We start from the raw sequence: 19233 nt of genomic DNA, 5'->3' as shown, positions 1-19233 counted from the left end.
GAGAGAGAGAGAGTGAGAGAAAGGCTGCTCAAAGTATTGCACTCGCACAACTGGGGCTGAAAGTGTCTGATGTGTTTTTTTCTTTCTGTCATCCATCCTGCAAGTGAGAATTTAAATGCACATGCTGTTAATGACCAAATCACTTTGCTCCTAAATACATACATTACTCTTCTTCCATCCCCTTTCCTTCCTCCTTTCCTAATCACTTTCACTCTCCCTTTCCTCTCATGCTTCCTCCTTTCCTCCCTAGGAGAGATGTCTAATGATGTCAGAAGTGTCCTTATGTGGTTTCCTTTATGGGAAGTAGGCCATGCCTTTGATACTGACCTTGCAGAAGAGTCTCGGGTCGAGGCGCGTCAGCTTGGCTGGCATGTACTGCTTGTACATGTTGTAGAGCTCGTGGAAGGGAGCGCGGGAGGGGAAGCCGCCCTGCATCAGGTCCAGCACGGACACCATCCCTACGGGGGGGGGGACAGCCAGGATAGGACACACATGAGGAGGCCAGTATTAGCAGAGACTTTCTAATGAGGAGACACAGCACTCAAAAAATCCTCCATAGAAATGCATGGGGTTAGTTTGCAACGCCAATATGGCCGTCGTCTACACATATCCCACCCCGTCCTCGGCAAAACGTCGACATTGTGTATACATTGAGCCAATCATGTGGTGTGATGTGACTACATTGAGCCAATTATGTGCTGTGTTGTGCAGACATCGTGCCAATCATGTGTTGTGAACTTGCCACTGGAGCACGCTGGTGTCGTGAAGCCTTGCGCACGCGCATTTCTGCCGAATAGGATGCCCGATGAGTACCCAAAAAGTGTTGCAATATGACCGCCGAGTGGAGGGACTTGCCTAAAAGGACTTTGGTATTAGTTTGGAATGGACTTCCTGAATCTGGGTTCTTTGGATGAAATGCTTGGGTGACGCAGAATTGAAAAATTGATTTTTTTTATGGGTCTTGACTTTAGCTCACAAAAAGGAGGAGAAATTGGTTTCTGCCTGCATGCCAAATAACTTTTGATACTTTAATGAATTCCCTCCTTCACAGTCAGCTGTGTTTGTTTGGGATTATTGCTATTGGCAATGGTGCTTTGAAATTGCCTAAAGCACCAAATAATCACTTGGGGACTTCTGAACTCTCATTCAACGATAGTACCTGCACACAGGGGCGTTGCAAGCGGGGGGTTATGGGTGTTATAACACTCCCACTTTTTAATCCGATTCTATCACCCCTACATTTTGTCACGAAAATGTAGAAATGCAGGGAGTCATAGACGTTGAAAGTGAGGGTGCTCGCACCAAGCCCATGTTATCTCCAGTTATCCAACACTGGAGATAACATGGGCTAGAAGCAACGATATTTAAAGCAACGAACGACGAATTCCTGTAACTATCCATTCAAACAGCAGGTCTTTGAATTGACATTAATTAAGATGGTATATGCAACACAATTGATTTATATTCTCTTTGCATACGTTTGCAAACATGCTTTGGGTATACTACCTTTTAGTTTTTGAATTTGATCTTACAGTTCTGTCATTATTCTGTATCTTTTACATTTACTTTATAGATATTATAGCTTAATTAGGCTATAGCTTAGGCCTAGCCTATGCATTAATAGCCCAATGATACATCGAAACACTTTGAAATTAGGCTATTGTCTGTTAGGCTAAAGTAGTGAGTTATTGTAACAGAGGTAGCCTATATCAAAGCAAATACCCTATTGTGATGACAACCATGATCTGAATCTCTGTTAACCTAAAGCTATGGTTGTACTAACCCCCCCCCCCCCCCCCCACACACACTTTTTAAAAAGCTTGATATGCCTCTGCCTGCACAACTAGCCTACAAAAGGCCCCACTTTATATGACAGATCAAAGGAAACGTTTGGCTCAGAATTGAAAGCTTAGACTCTGAAAAGTAAAATACTCTCTGTACGCCAGGCTGACAGAACTGTACCCAAGGATATAGATGAACTATGTTACCTGCACCCAAGGTTATAGAGGGAATGTGTTAACTGTACCCAAGGTTATAGAGGCATCGTGTGTCAAATGTAATATGCAAATCACACATAAGAATGAGGGATGAGTCGTCGGCTCGTTTTATGGGCCCGTGAGGGAGGAAGTGGGGGTGACACCATGTGATTTAGCACCCTGCCCTCCTGAGCATCCCTGTCTGCTCCAGTTAGGGCCATGGAGGAAGGGCACAGAGAGGGCCTGCTGACTCTACAGAGACCAGAGAAGAGAGGCCGGGTGGCCTGACACATTGAGAGAGAGAGAGAGAGAGAGAGAGAGAGAGAGAGAGAGAGAGAGAGAGAGAGAGATGAAATGGAGGAGAGGGAGGGAGATGGAGGAGAGGTAGGGAGGGAGGGAGGGAGAGAAAGAGAGAGAGAGAGAGAGAGAGAGAGAGAGAGAGAGAGAGATGAGATGGGGGAGAGGGAGGGAGATGGAGGAGAGGTAGGGAGGGAGGGAGAGAAAGAGAGAGAGAGAGAGAGAGAGAGAGAGAGAGAGAGAGAGAGAGAGAGAGAGGAGAGGGAGGGAGGAGAGGGAGGGAGGAAGGGAGAGAGAAAGGGAGAGAGAAAGAGAGAGAGAGAGAGAGAGGGAGAGAGAAAGAAAGAGAGAGATAGAAAGGGAAGAGAGGAAGAGAGATAGAGGGAGGAGAGCCAGAGCAAGAAGGTGACAAAAGAGAAACTAAAAGAAGCACAAAAGACAAAGGTGGAGGAAGTAGAATGAGAGCGACTGTCTGTGTGACGTGTGTGAGTGAGTGAACGAGAGTGAGAAAGTGAGAGTGGGAATAGAAGACAAAGGAGGGGACCTAAATAAAGAAGTGAGGGAAGGACACCACCAGCGCCTGGGGCCTATGCCACCACACAGCCCCGCACCGCACTCATCCAACCGGGCCAGTGGGGTCCGGCACTCTGGGTGCAGGGGATCCTGGACTATAGAGGTTAAGACCAGGGCCATTACTAACCTCGCTCTGGGTGTAGAAGATAGTGGACTATAGCGGTTAAGACGACGGCCATTACTCACCGGAGCACTGCAGCTGGGACAGGATCTGGGCACCTTCGAACTGGTGGCTCACCATCTTCAGGTTGGGCTTGACACAGCGAATAAAGCTGGAACCCTGTGGAGAGGCAAGTTGGTGTGAGTGTGTGTGAGTGTATTTATGAGAGTGTGTATGCGCTAGCTCTTTCAAGTTTCAACTTTAAAGAGTTCCCCATCTTTATACCTCGAGCAAACCGGCCAAAGTTAACTTACCATACACTTCTTTTCTACCCCCTCTCTCTCCCATGACCACCTCCCTTGGCCTAATTTAACTCTGCACGGTCATCCTCTGGTTTTGTGTCATCAGCAAAGGTACTATTGATTATTACAGTATACTAAATGCTCCTATTGTACTGTACTTTTAAAGTTATCCATTTTGTAAGTCGCTCTGGCTAAAGCATCAGCTAAATTAAATGAATAAATGTTTTGGGCATTGTTCATATGAAAAATTTCACCCATGTTCCCAATTGTAATCTTGATTGTTATCTTGAATTTCCCCTGGGGATCAATAAAGTATCTATCTATCTATCTAATTGTTTCATGGCTCTTATTGATCTTCACTGTGTCTCAGCGCCTCGGCATGTGGGGAAGAGAGAATAACTAATAACTTCATCTACACCCCCTCAGGGGACCTGATAGGGGTGGTGGTAGCGTAGTGGCTTAGGAGCTGGGCAGTAGCCTGAAAAGTTGTGGGTTCAATTCCAGGCTTCCACCACTGTGCCCTTGAGCAAGGCACTTAACCCTGAGTTTCTCCGGGGACACTGGCCCTTGTAATATAACGGATATTTGTTCGTCTCTTTGGATAAAAGTGTCTGCTAAATAAATACATGTAAATGATTCAGTTAAATTAGAGAGTAATGATAAATTAGAGTGTAATCAGAGACTGTTGATAAAGTGTTCTAAAGGATCTTTGGTGTAATGATCAATTAGAGTGCAATGATAAGCCATGGGGAGATGGATTAAAGCTGCAGTAAGTGACTGGAGGGTGCACGGTGTGAGCAGGATGTGACAGAGGGCCGTCCCAGTGGGACAATACTTACAGTGCTGCGCAGCTTGTCCAGTAAGATATTCAGCTGGGTCTGCAGGGACACAGTGTAAATCACAGTGCAACAACTTCAGGATAAAAATAAAGTCTATAGTTATGCAACTTACATGATTCAGTCCTGGCAGCGCATAAAACATTCACACATGCTTGTTTGAAGGGCTTTCTAGCCACTCAAGCTCTTCTGTTTAGACAACAAACACACATAAACAGATACGAGCTCACTCCAACCACTTCAACGCACAGGTGCTGGAACAGCAGACGGAGAAAGCTATATTTTCTGTCCGTTTCTCATATCTTTTGAAAGGTCTCATTCTGCACATGCACAAATAGGATATGCAATTCTTTCTCTACTACTGTACATATCTGTCTATATGGTTCATTCTGAATATCCATATTTATTCTTATTTTCTTATAATATATTCTGTTAACACACAGCATATATCTATATTGTTCTTACAACTCTTATAATGTTACTGCTACTACACTGCACATATCTGTACATGTTGTTCATTCTGCATAGCCATATCTATCCTACTCTTATTAGGTTACTGCTAATACACTGCACATATTTATATTTAACTTCTATTACTGTAAACCATACCACCTTCTTAACTGTATACCACTGGTTACACTGCACTATATATCGTACACTGTTTATGCACCTCCTGCCTATACTGGGTATATCACTTTGCATATCACATTGCACTTTTCTGCTATCTTGCACTTCTGGTTAGACGCAAACTGCATTACATTGTCTTTGTACTTGTACTCTGCGCAATGACAAAGTTGAATCTAAACTAGTCTCTGATAATTATTTAACTGTTCTTGAGCACTGAACTCACAATAGAACACAATTAAATCTAAAAGGTCTATCCCATAACGATGAGCATTGATTCTTCTGATTCAAACATGGTCACCCTGATTGTCCCTATTGCAGTGGTAATGCCAATGATACAAGCTAAGACTCAGCTCTTTGGAAGCTTTTGCAGCCAGAAGTAATGTGATACTGTCTATGTTATTCCCACACATGGCAGAGCAGTCATATTGATGCCATGCAGGGCCAGGGCTTTAGGCAATAACCCACAGGCCACATCAATAGGACACATCAATATGCATCACCTCCACAGCTTCATATTCCCTGAGACGACCAAGCAGGTTTCACAGTGATCCCGGTCTGGTCATAAAAATGGGTAAGAAAGTTACTCTGCTCTCGCCTGGAGTCAAGGTTAACGGCACCTCATTGGTGGAAGAGTTGGCGGCCTATCTGATTGGTGGGGCTGGTGAACAAATGAGTGTGTTATCAAACACTCACACAAATCATCCCGTTTATCTGTTGCTCACGCTAGATTGAAAAGATTCGACCGGTCCACACGCCAATGACTGCAAACACATCTTCGAGGGCCTGTATGGCTTCCTAATGTGTGGCTGTATAAATAGAAGAATACTGTTTGTCTGAACGGTAAGGCCAAGCAATACTTTTTAAAGAAAGTCAACAATCTTATCTATAGATGGCTTAAATAAACACATACAATCTCCCTCTCCTACACACACACACACACACTTCTTTACATCAGTGAAGAAGTGCAGCAGCTATAAGCGGATATGGACCTGTGAGCGTGTGGATGTTTGTGCCGTTAACCAGTGAGTTTCATTTCACACGAGAGAAACTGGAGAACAACCGCAACGCCTCATCCATCTCTTTTATCTCTTACCCTGACAGACAGCTAATGCGGGGATTTTCAGTCATTCCAACATATCTCTGAATGAGCGCCTCTCTCTCTCTCTCGGCGTTGGTGGCCTCCTGCCAGCCAGTTTGCTGTCGAGCCAGCAGCTCTCTGGGTCCATTATTCACATACGTCTTTCAACTGATCTCTCTTTCGTGTGTGACAAGAAATATGTATAAGACTGGTAAACTGAACTAAAGCATCCATCCATTATTCTCTCTCGCTCTCTCTCGGAAGAGGAGGAGAGAATCCAATGAAATAGCCAGCGAGATACAAAGACTCAACAACAGGGAGAAAGCGCATAGCCCAGCACAAGAAACAAGAAAAACAACACTCTCACTCTCTCCATCATCTCCTGTCCTCCGTCTCAGAGGACTCTGCCACAGACTCCCCGCTGTTGCCCGGTACAGAGGGGCCTTCGGGCCGTCCGCCACAGGGAGTCGGCTTAGGGATGTTACAAGACATCCAGCAGCAGTCCAAGGCATGTATTTAAACAAACACTTCAACCCTCATGCAGTCCAAGGCATGTATTTAAACAAACACTTCAACCCTCGCTTCTGTTTTAGGAGGCACCGTTAAGCTCCTCTTGTCACAGACAGAAGTTGCTTCACTGGATTAAACTCATTTGGGTCAGATTTAAGTTAAAACATAATAAATACCTCTACATGATGCAACGGCGGCATATAATATAGCCGTGACGGCATTTTAAACACTGTTTTTTACACATGTTTTTATTAGTGTATGTATGTGTTTGTGAGCAGTGTTGTTGTTTGTTGTTGTTGTTATTAATGTGAGCCTGGCCGCATCCAACCTTCTGCGCCTACAGACAAGACTGGATTTGGTTGCTAGGTTACGGGGACGCTGGCGAGACACGCCGCTCCGTCTGGCATCATGTTTTTGTTTGTATTTATGTAATGTTCGTAATTTTATGTAATGTTCTGTTAAATGTAATCACTCTTTATTCATATTATTTTTGATCGTTTTTGTATTATTCTTAGTCCTTTTTTCTGATTAACAAACTCGGCTGACACCATCAACGTCAAGTTAACGTTAACGTTAACCAGCTTCCATTGGGCTGATGAGCGCCTTGGCTAGCCTGCCTTATGTCTCTGAAGTCCCTCATCCATCCGTGACGCTGCACATCCAATGTCTGGACGAAGGGATTGCTCAGCAAGGGTGCCTCAATCTGCAAGAGATCTGCAGCTGCCACGACCACCGAGCTGCGACTGACATGCGAGCTGCTATGCTAGCATCTACCGGTGCCTGGAGTCTGGATTGAGTGCTAAGAAACTCTGATGACAGCGTCAACCATGAAACAACAAACGGTCACTGTCTAGGACCACCGAGCTGATAATCAGCAGGGTCGCCCATCACAAATTCGGACTGTCTTGTCCTTCCAGTGCTCTCCAGACTGCCAGTGTGGATTCTCCGGGTTGGTCAGTTATTAAGAACTTTTGGTGTTGCATCGTGAAGACACAGCTGTGCGCAGTTTTCACGCGGGTCATCTTTGCCCTTGGACATTTTCAGCCGTTTGGAAATTGGACTAATTTTATTTTTGTATTTATTTTATTTATTAACTTGTTTCTTGTATGTCTTGGTGTCACGGGTACGCTGGCGACTACGCCGCTCCGCCCGGCATATTTTGTGTTTATTATTTCTTAAATGTATGTCTTGGTGTCACGGGTACGCTGGCGACTATGCCGCTCCGTCCGACATCTATTGTCTTTGTTAGTCTGTGTCAATGACAATGTCTTATATGTGAAGCGCTTTGGGTTGCACTCTGTGCATGTTAAATGCGCTATACAAATAAATCTGACTTGACTTGACTTGACTCTTCTGGTCAGTCCGTTGCCATGACATTAGCTACGCTAAAGACGCTTCAAAGTTGGTCAGCTACGGACTGCACTTGGCGAATGGAGATGAAAGAAACGGTCGGCAGAGTCCTGCTCTAGCCTGGCTAACGTCAGACCTCATCTAGCCTGGCTAACGTCAGACCTGCTCTAGCCTGGCTAACGTCAGACCTCATCTAGCCTGGCTAACGTCAGACCTGCTCTAGCCTGGCTAAAGTCAGACCTCATCTAGCCTGGCTAACGTCAGACCTCATCTAGCCTGGCTAACGTCAGACCTGCTCTAGCCTGGCTAACGTCAGACCTCATCTAGCCTGGCTAACGTCAGACCTGCTCTAGCCTGGCTAAAGTCAGACCTCATCTAGCCTGGCTAACGTCAGACCTCATCTAGCCTGGCTAACGTCAGACCTCATCTAGCCTGGCTAACGTCAGACCTGCTCTAGCCTGGCTAACGTCAGACCTGCTCTAGCCTGGCTAACGTCAGACCTCTTCTAGCCTGGCTAACGTCAGACCTCATCTAGCCTGGCTAACGTCAGACCTGCTCTAGCCTGGCTAACGTCAGACCTCATCTCGTTGAATGTCTATCAAATGCGTCTGTACGTAGCTCATAACGGCTTCGGCGTGTCGTCATAGTCTTGCTGCCCTCCCCTCCGTTCTGTGATTGGTTCCTTTGTTGAGGTGAAAACGAAGTCCATAGAATCCAGGCTGCCTAGCAGCGTGAATAAAATCGCGCGTGTAAGGCAGCATGGGAAAAAACAAAGGCTAGTCTGGCTCGCCACTCGCCTTGAATTTGTTGCCCACGCTGATGAAGCTGAGCTTGCCAGCCTTCTGCTTGGAGTCCTTGGAGTTGTTGGAGTTCTCGAAGAGCTCGCTCACAAAGCGGTCTTTGGATTCGCTGACCAGTACCTCCAAAGACATGTGCAGCGCGTCGTTGTTCTTCTCCACGAACTTGGTCTGGTGTTTTGAAAAAAAGAGTACAAGAGACAAAAAAAAAAAAGAAACACTCAGACAGATGTTATGATATATTGTGAAAATACATAAATGAGGAAAAAAAGAGATAAAAGAGAAAAGCAAACGGGTTTCAGAAGAAGGTCTACGAAAAAAAAAAAAAACTGAACTTCTAGTGAACTTTACATAAACTTGCCACTGTGTGTGGACTCTTGCCCTCAACTATAAAGTCTTGCTTCGCTGAGTAAAAACAAGAGGGCCATCAAAAACAGGGTTCACAACAGAAGGGCATGTTTCAAAAAGATGAAGAGAAAAGAACATGGTGAGAGAGGTGCTGGCCCAAAGCATAAACTTAGAAAAAGATGATGATGATAATGATGATCATGATAATGATGATGATGATGATGATGATGATGATGGTCATGGCAAGCCATCCATTCAGAGTCTCCACAGGGACTCATCAGTATTCTCCCCTCTCACCGTTTCATAGCAGACAGCTCCAGCAAAATGCCTGACGATGAAGCCTTCATCATCACGGACATTTCTGTGCACAGCCAGCTTGGACTTCCTGGGCACCTGGAACAAAGACAGGAGTCAGTGAGGTGAACTGCATGGAGTGGAATGCAAATAAGTAGCCTGTACCCACAGACTTTTCCACGATGCGTAGGAGAAAGAAGGCATCATTTTTTCCAACAAGTCACCATATACACTGCTCAAAAAACATTTACAGTTTTTAACAATTGCTGAAACACATTTATGAAACCTTTCACCCTTTTCTCCTTTCTCAAACTACATTCACATAACGTCTGATAGACAGTTCTTGCAAAATCAAACAATCGCCTCATAACAGTTTCACCTCAACACAAAACAATACTGTAATTTACTGGGTACTGTTTTTGAGCAGTGTATATAGTACATTACAAAAATGTAAAACACTATAATAACAAATGTTTGTTAGCAAGTTTGTATGCATCTCAACTTATCACAAAGATGAACAGACACCAGTCCTTATTGGTAAAGGTCTTAAGAACTATACTGTTCAAGCAAGTCCTGCTTTCACATTCACACCAGAAGGCAGATCCACAAATTGTTTGCATGTATGGGGATAGTGAAGACAGTAATGGGGGAAGGTTCTTACAGTCAGACGGAAGTGGTCCTTGTGCTTGCTGTGCACCATCTCCGCAAAGTGCTGGTCGCTGGGTTGAGGTAGACGGTTCTCTTCATCCAGAATGTCCAGAATGCCAACCAACTTGGCCTCCACAAGGTCTACAAAACACATGCAAACACATACATTAACAAACAAAACAGGCAGACACACACACACACACGTAAAAATCCACACACACACAGACACAGACAGACACACACACACACACACACATAAAAATCCAGGAGACTCAATAGCTCAGCATCTCTCTCACACACACACACACACACACACACACACACACACACACACACACACACACACAGACAGACACAGACACAGACACAGACATACACAGACACACACACACACACAGACACACACACACACACAGACACACACACACACACACACGCCCCTTGGCTGCCTCCCTAACACAAGAAGCATATCCATTAGTGAGTCTTTCATTATGGCAGCTGTGTCTGGGACGCCCAGCGTAGCTCAGCAGCCTGTGCAGATATCTAATTATGAGCGGGAGAATTGTCTTTCAGAACAGTGGGAGTCAGGCTGTCATAGAACCAAAATGACAATAAAATAGTAATGAGTCTCTGCCCTTGAAACGTGGTCATCTTATCCCCCCCCCCCCCCCCAAGAGCAAGCGAGCAAAGCATCAAGAACATGATGGGGGACAAGGGAAAAAAAGAAAACAGAATTTAGGCCATTTTCACCGGTGACAAAAAAGTTCAACACTTGGAGGGAGCAAAAGTGGCAGGGTGTCCAAAAATAGACGACACACTAGAGTTTCATTAGCGAGAGTGAAGATCAGTAACCACCTTGACTCGCTGGGCCGGAACTTTCTTCATACAGAGTTCAATCAGACATACAATGCGAGCGGGATTGTGTCAGCAGAAGCTGTTATCCAAATGATTGCTTCAGTGGAACCCTTCGTCTAAGAAAACACATTTTCCCTCTCTCTCTCTCCCCCCCTTTTCTTTCTATCTCTCTCTGTCTTGGTCGTTCGGTCTCTGTAAGATTTCTGTTGACTAGAGCAAACATGGGTTGTTTGAAAAGCTCACAAAAAGGTGGATGGGCATGGGGCTTCTGGAGATGGCTCTGAAGTATGAGTCATGCCTGCCCCTCACACACACACACACACACACACACACACATACACACACACACAAATATCGCAAAACCACGTACCACACACAGGTTTTTATCTCAAACGCCATACAAACACAGACACACACACACAAACTCAAATATCTCAAAACCACATGCACATAATTGGGAGTGTGAGTGTGTGCATGTGTTTGCATGAGTGTGTGTGTGTGTGTGTGTGAGAGAGAGAGAGACTGTGTGTGTGTGTGTGTGTGTGTGTCTGTGTGTTTGTTTCAAGTCCTGGGGGAATGACATGTTCCTCATCCATAAAGAGTGAGCGTGCATGCAGCTGTAGAGGAGCGTGTAAACAGGTTTGGGCTTCAGAGCTCCGCCAGCCCCCCCCCCCATGTGCTCTGTTCATTGATGTCATCCGCCGCCCAACAACGTACAAATCATGCAGTTCACGGAGGGTGCTGGCCAGCTCGGGTCAGGTGCACGCTCAGCGGTGAAATCTAAACAGTCTGTTGGCCACACCGGTAGTGTTGCACGCTACACAGGACTCTAGGATAATAGTCGCCGATGGTGTGCTGCACTGGGAAATGCATGAAGACGCTACACTGGATAAAGTGTTCTAAAGGATCTTTGCTCTAAACTAAACCTTTTCATTATCTGGTTCCACTATCTTTCACTCTCCATCTCTCACTTCCATTCTTTTTATTGCATTTTATTCAGTCTGTCTGCGTTCCTTTAGTACTTCTTTCTCTCCCTATCTCTGTGCTTTCCCTGGTCCATTCTGTGCTCCCTGTTTGGGGTGCAAATGCTGAGGTGTTGTTTAAGTAGGCTCAGCGTATGACTGGCACAATCCATCAGGCCTGGGCCCTGCGCCTCTGTTAGCACACGTGGCGTTGAGGGGGGGGTTTGGATGCTGAGGCACGGACGACAGACGTCACTGTTTGTGCAGGCAAACACACAAACGCACGTGCACGCACGCACGCACGCACGCACGCACGCAGACTGACTTATTAACAGCTAATCGTCTTCTCTATCTCTGCCTCTCTCTCTCTGCGAATGTTTGATGTTGTTGTTGATGTTGTTGTTGTTGTTGTGTTGGAGTATGTGTGACAAGAGAGGAAGTCTACCGCGAAATCAAAATTAAAATGTCAAACACTGCATTTCAAAAGACAAAAACTTCCAAACAGTAAATTCATCCATCACTAGATGTCTACTGTACACTTCCATGCTAGATTGCATCAATGAGTGACAGACCTATGCAGGATATGCAGTTTCTAAGTTGCATGTCTTCCTGCATGCTATATGTGTGAATCCAGTTTAAAGAACATCCTGGGCTGACTACAGCTCCTGTACTCAAGATGCAAGGACCAGTCTGTTAAATAGTTAGGACAAAATTTTTTCACTAAATGACTTTTCAAATGCTTCACTCCCTCATCTGTGAGCCTTGGCAGAATGTCTAATTAGGAGAAACTCTACATTATCAAAGACGAAAGCTGGAGATACACACCAATGCAGTCCTGATTGTCGACATAGTGGACCTCGTTCACTCCTAGCCCCTCTTTCTGATAGAGCTCTTGTTCCTGAGGAATCACACACACACACACACACACACACACATACAGACACATACAGACACACACACACACACACACACACAAACAATTAACAAACATAGATCTGAGGGCAGGATATAAAAGGAAAGAGCAAATTGGTCAGCAATTCAACGAGTCCAGCGCAATGAGTCATACAGGGCCTGGAAAGTCAGTGAAAGCTTTTAAAGAAGGTTTCCCCAAAGTTTGAGAGCAATGAGGCTTTTTTCCAAGTGTTGCAGGCTGTAGAAAAATAGGCTATCTCCAAATTCAGGCACATTTTTTTTTTATTCAGTAAGCAGTTCAGCAACTTTTCCAGAACACAATATAGAGAGCAAAAAAAGAGGAATAGACAAAATATTAACGGTTCAGAGCTCACTTGACCATCAGAGAGAGAGAGAGAGAGAGAGACAGAGAGAGAGAGATGGATGGAGAGAGGGACAGAGAGTGATAGAGAGAGAGGGGGGGGTGTAGACAGAGAGCTGACAGGAAATTGTTTGAAAAACATGAAGAGAGATGGAGGGAAAGAGAGATAGACAGAATAGAGACTGGGGAGAAGAGAAGAGCCAGAGCAAGACAGAGTCAGAGATAAAGGAAGTGTGAAAGGGGCTCCCCAGTCTGCTTTCAAAAGCACTCACCTCCTTTAAGATGCGCTCGTTGAAGAACTGCTGCAGCTTCTCATTACAGTAGTTGATGCAGAACTGTTCAAAGCTGTTGTGCTCAAAGTACTCTGGAGGACAGTGCAAAAGGCAGAAATGGACAGTCCAGATTGAGAATCGCAGTCGTCTGAGAGTGAGTTCAGGTTGTTGATTGAGGTTATTTCAAATTCCACAGTGTGACAGAAGCACTCTGGGGTAATGCATTTGTGTGTGTGTGTGTGTGAGAGATAGCATATATCTATGTGACTGCAAATGTTTAGGCCATAGTGTGCAAACCAAATCATGTGTGCGTGTGTATATACACGTGTGGCAATGCCAATCTCACCGAAACCGGCGATGTCCAGCACCCCAATGAAGTTGGCCGAGGAGTCGAAGGGGAAACACTGGTTGACGCGCGTCACCACGTGGTCAAAGAGACGGCTGTACACGGCCTTGGCCAGCGCGTCGCGGGCGTTGTTCGCCTGCTCCACCTTCAGGGGCACCCTGAGGACATAGGAGGGAGCAACACTCTCAGTTCACAAATCTCCTAATGAGAATAGACCCTTTCAACAATAAAAACAAAAACAATGCTTGAACGTTCTATTTGGTTCCCAATCTACTTCCTCCGCATTAAAGGACCAGTATGTAGGAAATAATGGAAAATAAACTGTAACCATTCCAAAAATGATCACCATATGTTGTCAGAGAGTAAGGAAACACGATGAATTGAAGTAATGGCTTATTTGACAACATTACTCTAACCCGTAAAACCCATGAAAGAAATTGAGATACGGGGCGGAATCTCTTGGAATTTTCGTTTATGTTTTGAACGATTAATTCTAAAATAGCGTATTAATAATGGGCTGGCGTGTCCTCCTATTTGTGTTGCCAAATTAGCAAAGGCCAACTGTCAACTTGCTGTCAATTGTAGTCATGAACGCCAACGAGGCAGGCAAATTTCAAAAATAAAACAAGAAACAAATTAAGTGGACATCGGAGGAGCTTCCTGAGATGGTGACATCTTCGTCAAACGAAGAATATCAAGTCTGACGCAGAGCTGGCCATATTTCTCCACAACAGGTAGCCTAGGCTAAACTTCATCTGCATCGCTAACTTCAGCTTAATATGTTACGTTGGTTAGGGAGGTATTTTTTTTTTTTTACTGTTTCCGTAATGTGTAGCTGGGTCATGGTTGGAGAAACGTTAAAGCGGCTGCAGGTCAACTAATGTCTTCATTACATCTGGCAACCCAGAAGAGGCTCGTGTCTGGTAGTCTTGAGAACATTCACCAGTGTTTTGATTTTGGCCTACAGAACGTTTGGTAACAATCCTACAAATCGCACCTTTAAGATAACATATGGAATGTTAAAACGGAAGCCTTGTGGGGCCAACTATGATGCTGATAATGGAACTCTCTTGAAAGGGTCTATATGAAAAGAAAAAAAACACAAGATTCTTGCTTGAGGTGGTGGCATAGTAGCTAAGGAGCTGGGCTAGCATGCAGTCGCCCTAAAAGTTGTGGGTTCAATTCCCGGCTTCTACCGTTGTGACCTTGAGCAAGGCACTTAACCTTGTGTTGCTGTGGGGAGAATGGCCCTTGTAATAAAATTGACATTATGTAAGTAGCTTTGGATAAAAGTATCTGCTATGAATACATGAAAACGTTTTATCTGTTTGATAGGTCACTTCTAGCATGATATCTTCTCAAAACAGGTATCATTGACTGATCCAGGCTTTATACAAATGTGTCCCTTGTGGTGTCCTGAGCAGCTGTTGTTCATTCACAGAGGAGCGCAGGCATCTCTGATGGCACCCCGGGAGAGCAGCAGTGCTCCCAGCACGAGCCCATTGGTGTGGCCCTGGAGGGGACCCAACAGGCCCAGGGACCAGGGGATTATTCAGCACCATGGAGAGCTCCACTGGCCTACAGGTGTGGCTGCAGCCTGCCTAAAGCACTGCCATGGGTCTGCTGGGTACACAGTCAGCCACAGGGGTGTGTGTGTGTGTGTGTGTGTGCAGAGGCTACTGTATATCACAACGAGGCACAACACACACTACAGAATACAACAGCAAGGAGATTCCTTCTTAACATAAAACAAACAGACACCAAACAACACTGGACTGGACTCAGAATGCAGGGAAAGTTGGCATGCCTACACTTTGCCGACCACTCCGTTTCACACTCCATGTTCACAAATGCCGCTGTTGGGGAGGACATCCTCTGTTTCACTGTCAAAGCCAGACTGCAGGTGCTACCCACCAAATACAACCTTGCATTATGGTACCCTGCAATTCACCATCCACACTGTATAATGCACTCAGACTCTGACCATCACCTCGAATCAGTTGCCCATATTGTCAATGGCTGTACTATGTACAAAGGACTTTATACTGCACACCACGACCGGATTGTTAACCTTATTGCTAACACTGTTAAGGATGTACTTCCAGATAATGTGACCATGTACAAACATTCACGTATTATGCCAGAATGGTTTAACAGCTCCACTGATGTGTTTTGTAACATCCCTAACACCCCTGATGCTGTGTTTTTAGACCGAGGCAGAAGGGAAGTACTTATACTTGAAATAGGATGTGTGTACGATCTCTACATGGACATGACTTTTAATGACAAAATCATGAAGTACCAACCCATACGGACAAAACTATGTGACCTAGGCTATCAGTGCAAGCTAGTGGTGTTGATCTTTGCCAGCTTGGGGCATGTCCACAAACTTGTTTCCAGTGGGTTAAGGCTGGCAGGGCTCTCCAGCAGAAAAATAAAACAGCTAGCAAAGTTTTGCTCCATATCTGCAGTTATAGGCAGCCTTGCAGTATGGCGCAGGAGATGTTTTTTGTACCCCTGAATATCATTGAGTGACAAAGCCCTATCTTATCTCTTGAAATATTTGAATCCTGTCTATTGTAATATGATTTGTGGATTTAAATGTGGATTTAAATGTGTGTGTGTGTGTGTGTGTGTGTGTGTGTGTGTGTGTGTGTGTGTGTGAAAACTAGTGAGTTCCAAGGCCCCAGATACACAGACAACCTGACTGTAACCTCCACAGAACTCTTGGAGAGAAAGAGTATCTTTCATATTTTGGTTGCTCTACAGTACATACTAGTACTATGTTAAGCAAATTTAAACAGAAGCTGGATTATTTTTACAGAGATTTTTAAAGATCGCGCTTCTGCTGCCTTGGCAAAGTTGGCATGTACATCAGTTATGGTTCCTGTGTGTTAGGAAAAGACCCTACCCCAAGGTAGGAGCTCAAATAGCTCTAACTGAACTGCGGCCAGGGGAACTAAATAACCCCCAGTTCCATGCTGTCTGAATGCGCAGAAAAAAAGGGTTCTAGGAACTGCGGCCAGGGGAACTAAATAACCCCCATTTCCATGCTGTCTGAATGCACAGAAAAAAAAGGGTTCTAGGAACTAAATGTTCTAGGAACTGCAAAAAGTTCCTACAGTGCGAAGGGCCTAATGATTGATGAATGGAGACAAAAAAAAAGGTTTTGTATGGTGAATAAGGTATGGTGCACCTTATCCGATTTGACAGGGAATGAACCAGCACCCTTTTTATTATTTATATATAGAATACCACTTTGCCAGAGGGACACACACACACACACACACACACAGACACACAGACACACGCACGCACGCATGCACACACTAGATACACACAGACACCCAAACACACACAGAGCTGAACTCCATCTCACCCTGACTTTCTGACACATGACAACTGAAGGCAATCTCATCTAGACTCTCACTTGCATACGCAGCGCACTAGACTGCACATCTCCCACACAATGAGCTTCTCTCCCCAAACTTGGCCACTCACTCATACAGACACCGACTGACACATTCAAAACACCAAGCATACACTGTTATGTTATGTTATCTGTACCCCAGAATCAGCTTCTCCTATATACACTCACTCTCTCACACACACCGCCTTATATTGGGACTAGAGAAAGCAGAGGCTTTGCGGAAAGAGCACCAAGGCATTAGACGGAGCCAAACTGCAGTCCAACGCAAAGTGGGGCAGTCATTTCATCCCATCTGTCCCACAGTCATGTATCCTCACTCGCACACCCACACACAATCTCTCTCTCTCTCTCTCTCTCTCTCTCTCTCTCTCACACACAAACACACACACACACACAAACACACACACACAAACACACACACACACTCTCACTCTCTCTCTCTCTCACACACACACACACACACAAACACGGCTGGAGAGTCTCTCTGGCGATCCGCTCGGCACGCATCACATGGACTCAGTGCACCAGCGCCGTCATGCCATACACACGCAGCCCTGACCGCAGCAAGCCAGCGTCCAGTACGGCCCTATCTCTCCGACCGTCTTCCACCAGGGCTCACACACGACACCCACACTCTCTTCACTAATTTAGGTTTTCTTTTCTTTTGAACAACATGGGATCAAAAAAGTATATATACTTATACTTATACTTATACATTGTATTCTCTTAGGGCAAAAGAACACAGGGGGAAAAAAAGACTATTGCAACATAGGAAAGCAAAACAGTCAACAGAGACTCTATGCCATCCGTAAGCTCAGATCACTTCCTGTTGCCCCCTGTCACTTGCTCCTCCTGTACAAAAGCAGAGTCAAGCCCATACTCCTCTACTGCCTTCCCTGCTTTTTCAACATGCTAACTGCTGCCAACAGAAACAGACTCACACGCATCACCCATACCGCAGCCAAAGCAATAGGCCTTCCCACCCCTAATTTATCAGACCTCAACAGCACACTCACCAAGAACAGAGCACGGACCATCGCTCATGACCCCACCCACCCCCTCAATCCCTTCTTCATTCTGCTTCCATCAAAACGCAGATACAGGGCTATGGGGTGGAAGCGAGTACGCTTCGGGAAAAGCTTTGTGCCCTCTGCAATAGCAGCACTTAACAACAGATCACAGCGGTGATGGATCACTGTCCCGCCCTCATTCCTCTGTAATGTCAACTGGTGATGGTTTTCCTGTTTGTACTGTGTAATGTAATGTAATGTATATGTGCTGTTTGTGTGCTGTTGTGATATATGTGGGTGATATACTGGTATGTGGGTGGGGTATGTGGTGGCAGGGTGGTGGGGGGTGGGTGAAGAACCGTGACTGTGTGTATCTATGTATTTCATGTCTGTGAGGCTTGTATGGTATGTGAAAACAAATTTCCTATGTAAGGACAAATAAACAAACTAAACAAACTAACTAACTAACAACACAGGCAAGGACTGAGTATAGCACACAAGCTATAGACCAGGGGCCTCCAACCTTTTTGAGAATGAGGGCTACCTGAAGACCCGAAATCATATGGAGGGCTACTCATTTGAAACAAACAGACCCTCACCCCTTTTTTGCGAGGGTAGTCCTCCTAAATAATAGGCCTCTGTGATTTTTACTTTTAAATTGTCAATATTGTGTAGGCCTATAAGTCTTTATATATTAAGCAATATTTTCATCTGATTCTTCAATACTTTAATATCAATATGCAACACTACCAACATTTTTGTTCAGTATGTTCATTTCTAAGTTGGCATGGGGAATCTAATCTTATTTTTTTAACAAACAAAAAAACAATATTTTTTGTGCAATTAATAATTTGTTACAATTTGTACCCAATTTATACCCACCCACCATTATGAATTCAGGGGTTGTTTATGTTCTGATTTTATAGTGGACAATTCGGTTTTAACATTTCAATAGTAATCACCCACACCACCCTATTATATAAAGACTCCCTTTAAAGTTATTGCACACCTGAAATCTCTCCATGATCTGACAAAAAAGGTAATGCACAGTCCTGCTCAGTCATGCATGCCACAAAATTTTCAGCGCTATTATACGGTAGTAGCCTACGGAGGAGAAAAGGCCTGTGAGCTAAAGCGATTGTTTTTCAGTCCTTGAACAATCATGCAAGAACCTTATTTGACGAACATAGAAGGGCCACAGAACTTTTGCAAAGATATGCTTCCATTGGCTACACAGACGAGCAAGTTTCCCCCCCCTATACTGTCTATGTGTGCGAGCAGCGTGTATGCACTCCGCTTCCATTGTTGTTGTAAGGATTGAATGGGAAACGGATTTGACAAATTTAACG

General features: G+C 44.8%; 1 protein-coding gene across 8 annotated transcripts in view; it reads right to left on the bottom strand.

Annotated features, from left to right (window-relative positions):
• The window catches only part of myo6a (myosin VIa), an 84260-nt gene that overhangs the window by 30176 nt on the left and 34851 nt on the right, over positions 1-19233 (bottom strand). For all 8 annotated transcript variants that reach the window (XM_076273231.1, XM_076273232.1, XM_076273233.1 and 5 more), the window contains exons 13-21: positions 13445-13602; positions 13099-13190; positions 12379-12451; positions 9750-9877; positions 9092-9187; positions 8447-8617; positions 4088-4126; positions 3033-3126; positions 328-458 (exon numbers count right to left, since the gene is read on the bottom strand). In XM_076273231.1, the coding sequence (XP_076129346.1) occupies positions 328-458; positions 3033-3126; positions 4088-4126; positions 8447-8617; positions 9092-9187; positions 9750-9877; positions 12379-12451; positions 13099-13190; positions 13445-13602 (982 nt within the window). The remainder of the gene's footprint in view (positions 1-327; positions 459-3032; positions 3127-4087; positions 4127-8446; positions 8618-9091; positions 9188-9749; positions 9878-12378; positions 12452-13098; positions 13191-13444; positions 13603-19233) is intronic.

This window comes from Alosa pseudoharengus, unplaced genomic scaffold, assembly GCF_046254945.1.
Source record: "Alosa pseudoharengus isolate Yale_2024_CS ecotype anadromous, Long Island Sound unplaced genomic scaffold, YU_APseudo_1.1 YU_APseudo_1.1_scf_7, whole genome shotgun sequence".
Taxonomy (NCBI): domain Eukaryota; kingdom Metazoa; phylum Chordata; class Actinopteri; order Clupeiformes; family Clupeidae; genus Alosa; species Alosa pseudoharengus.
This window is presented reverse-complemented; position numbering and strand designations above follow the sequence as displayed.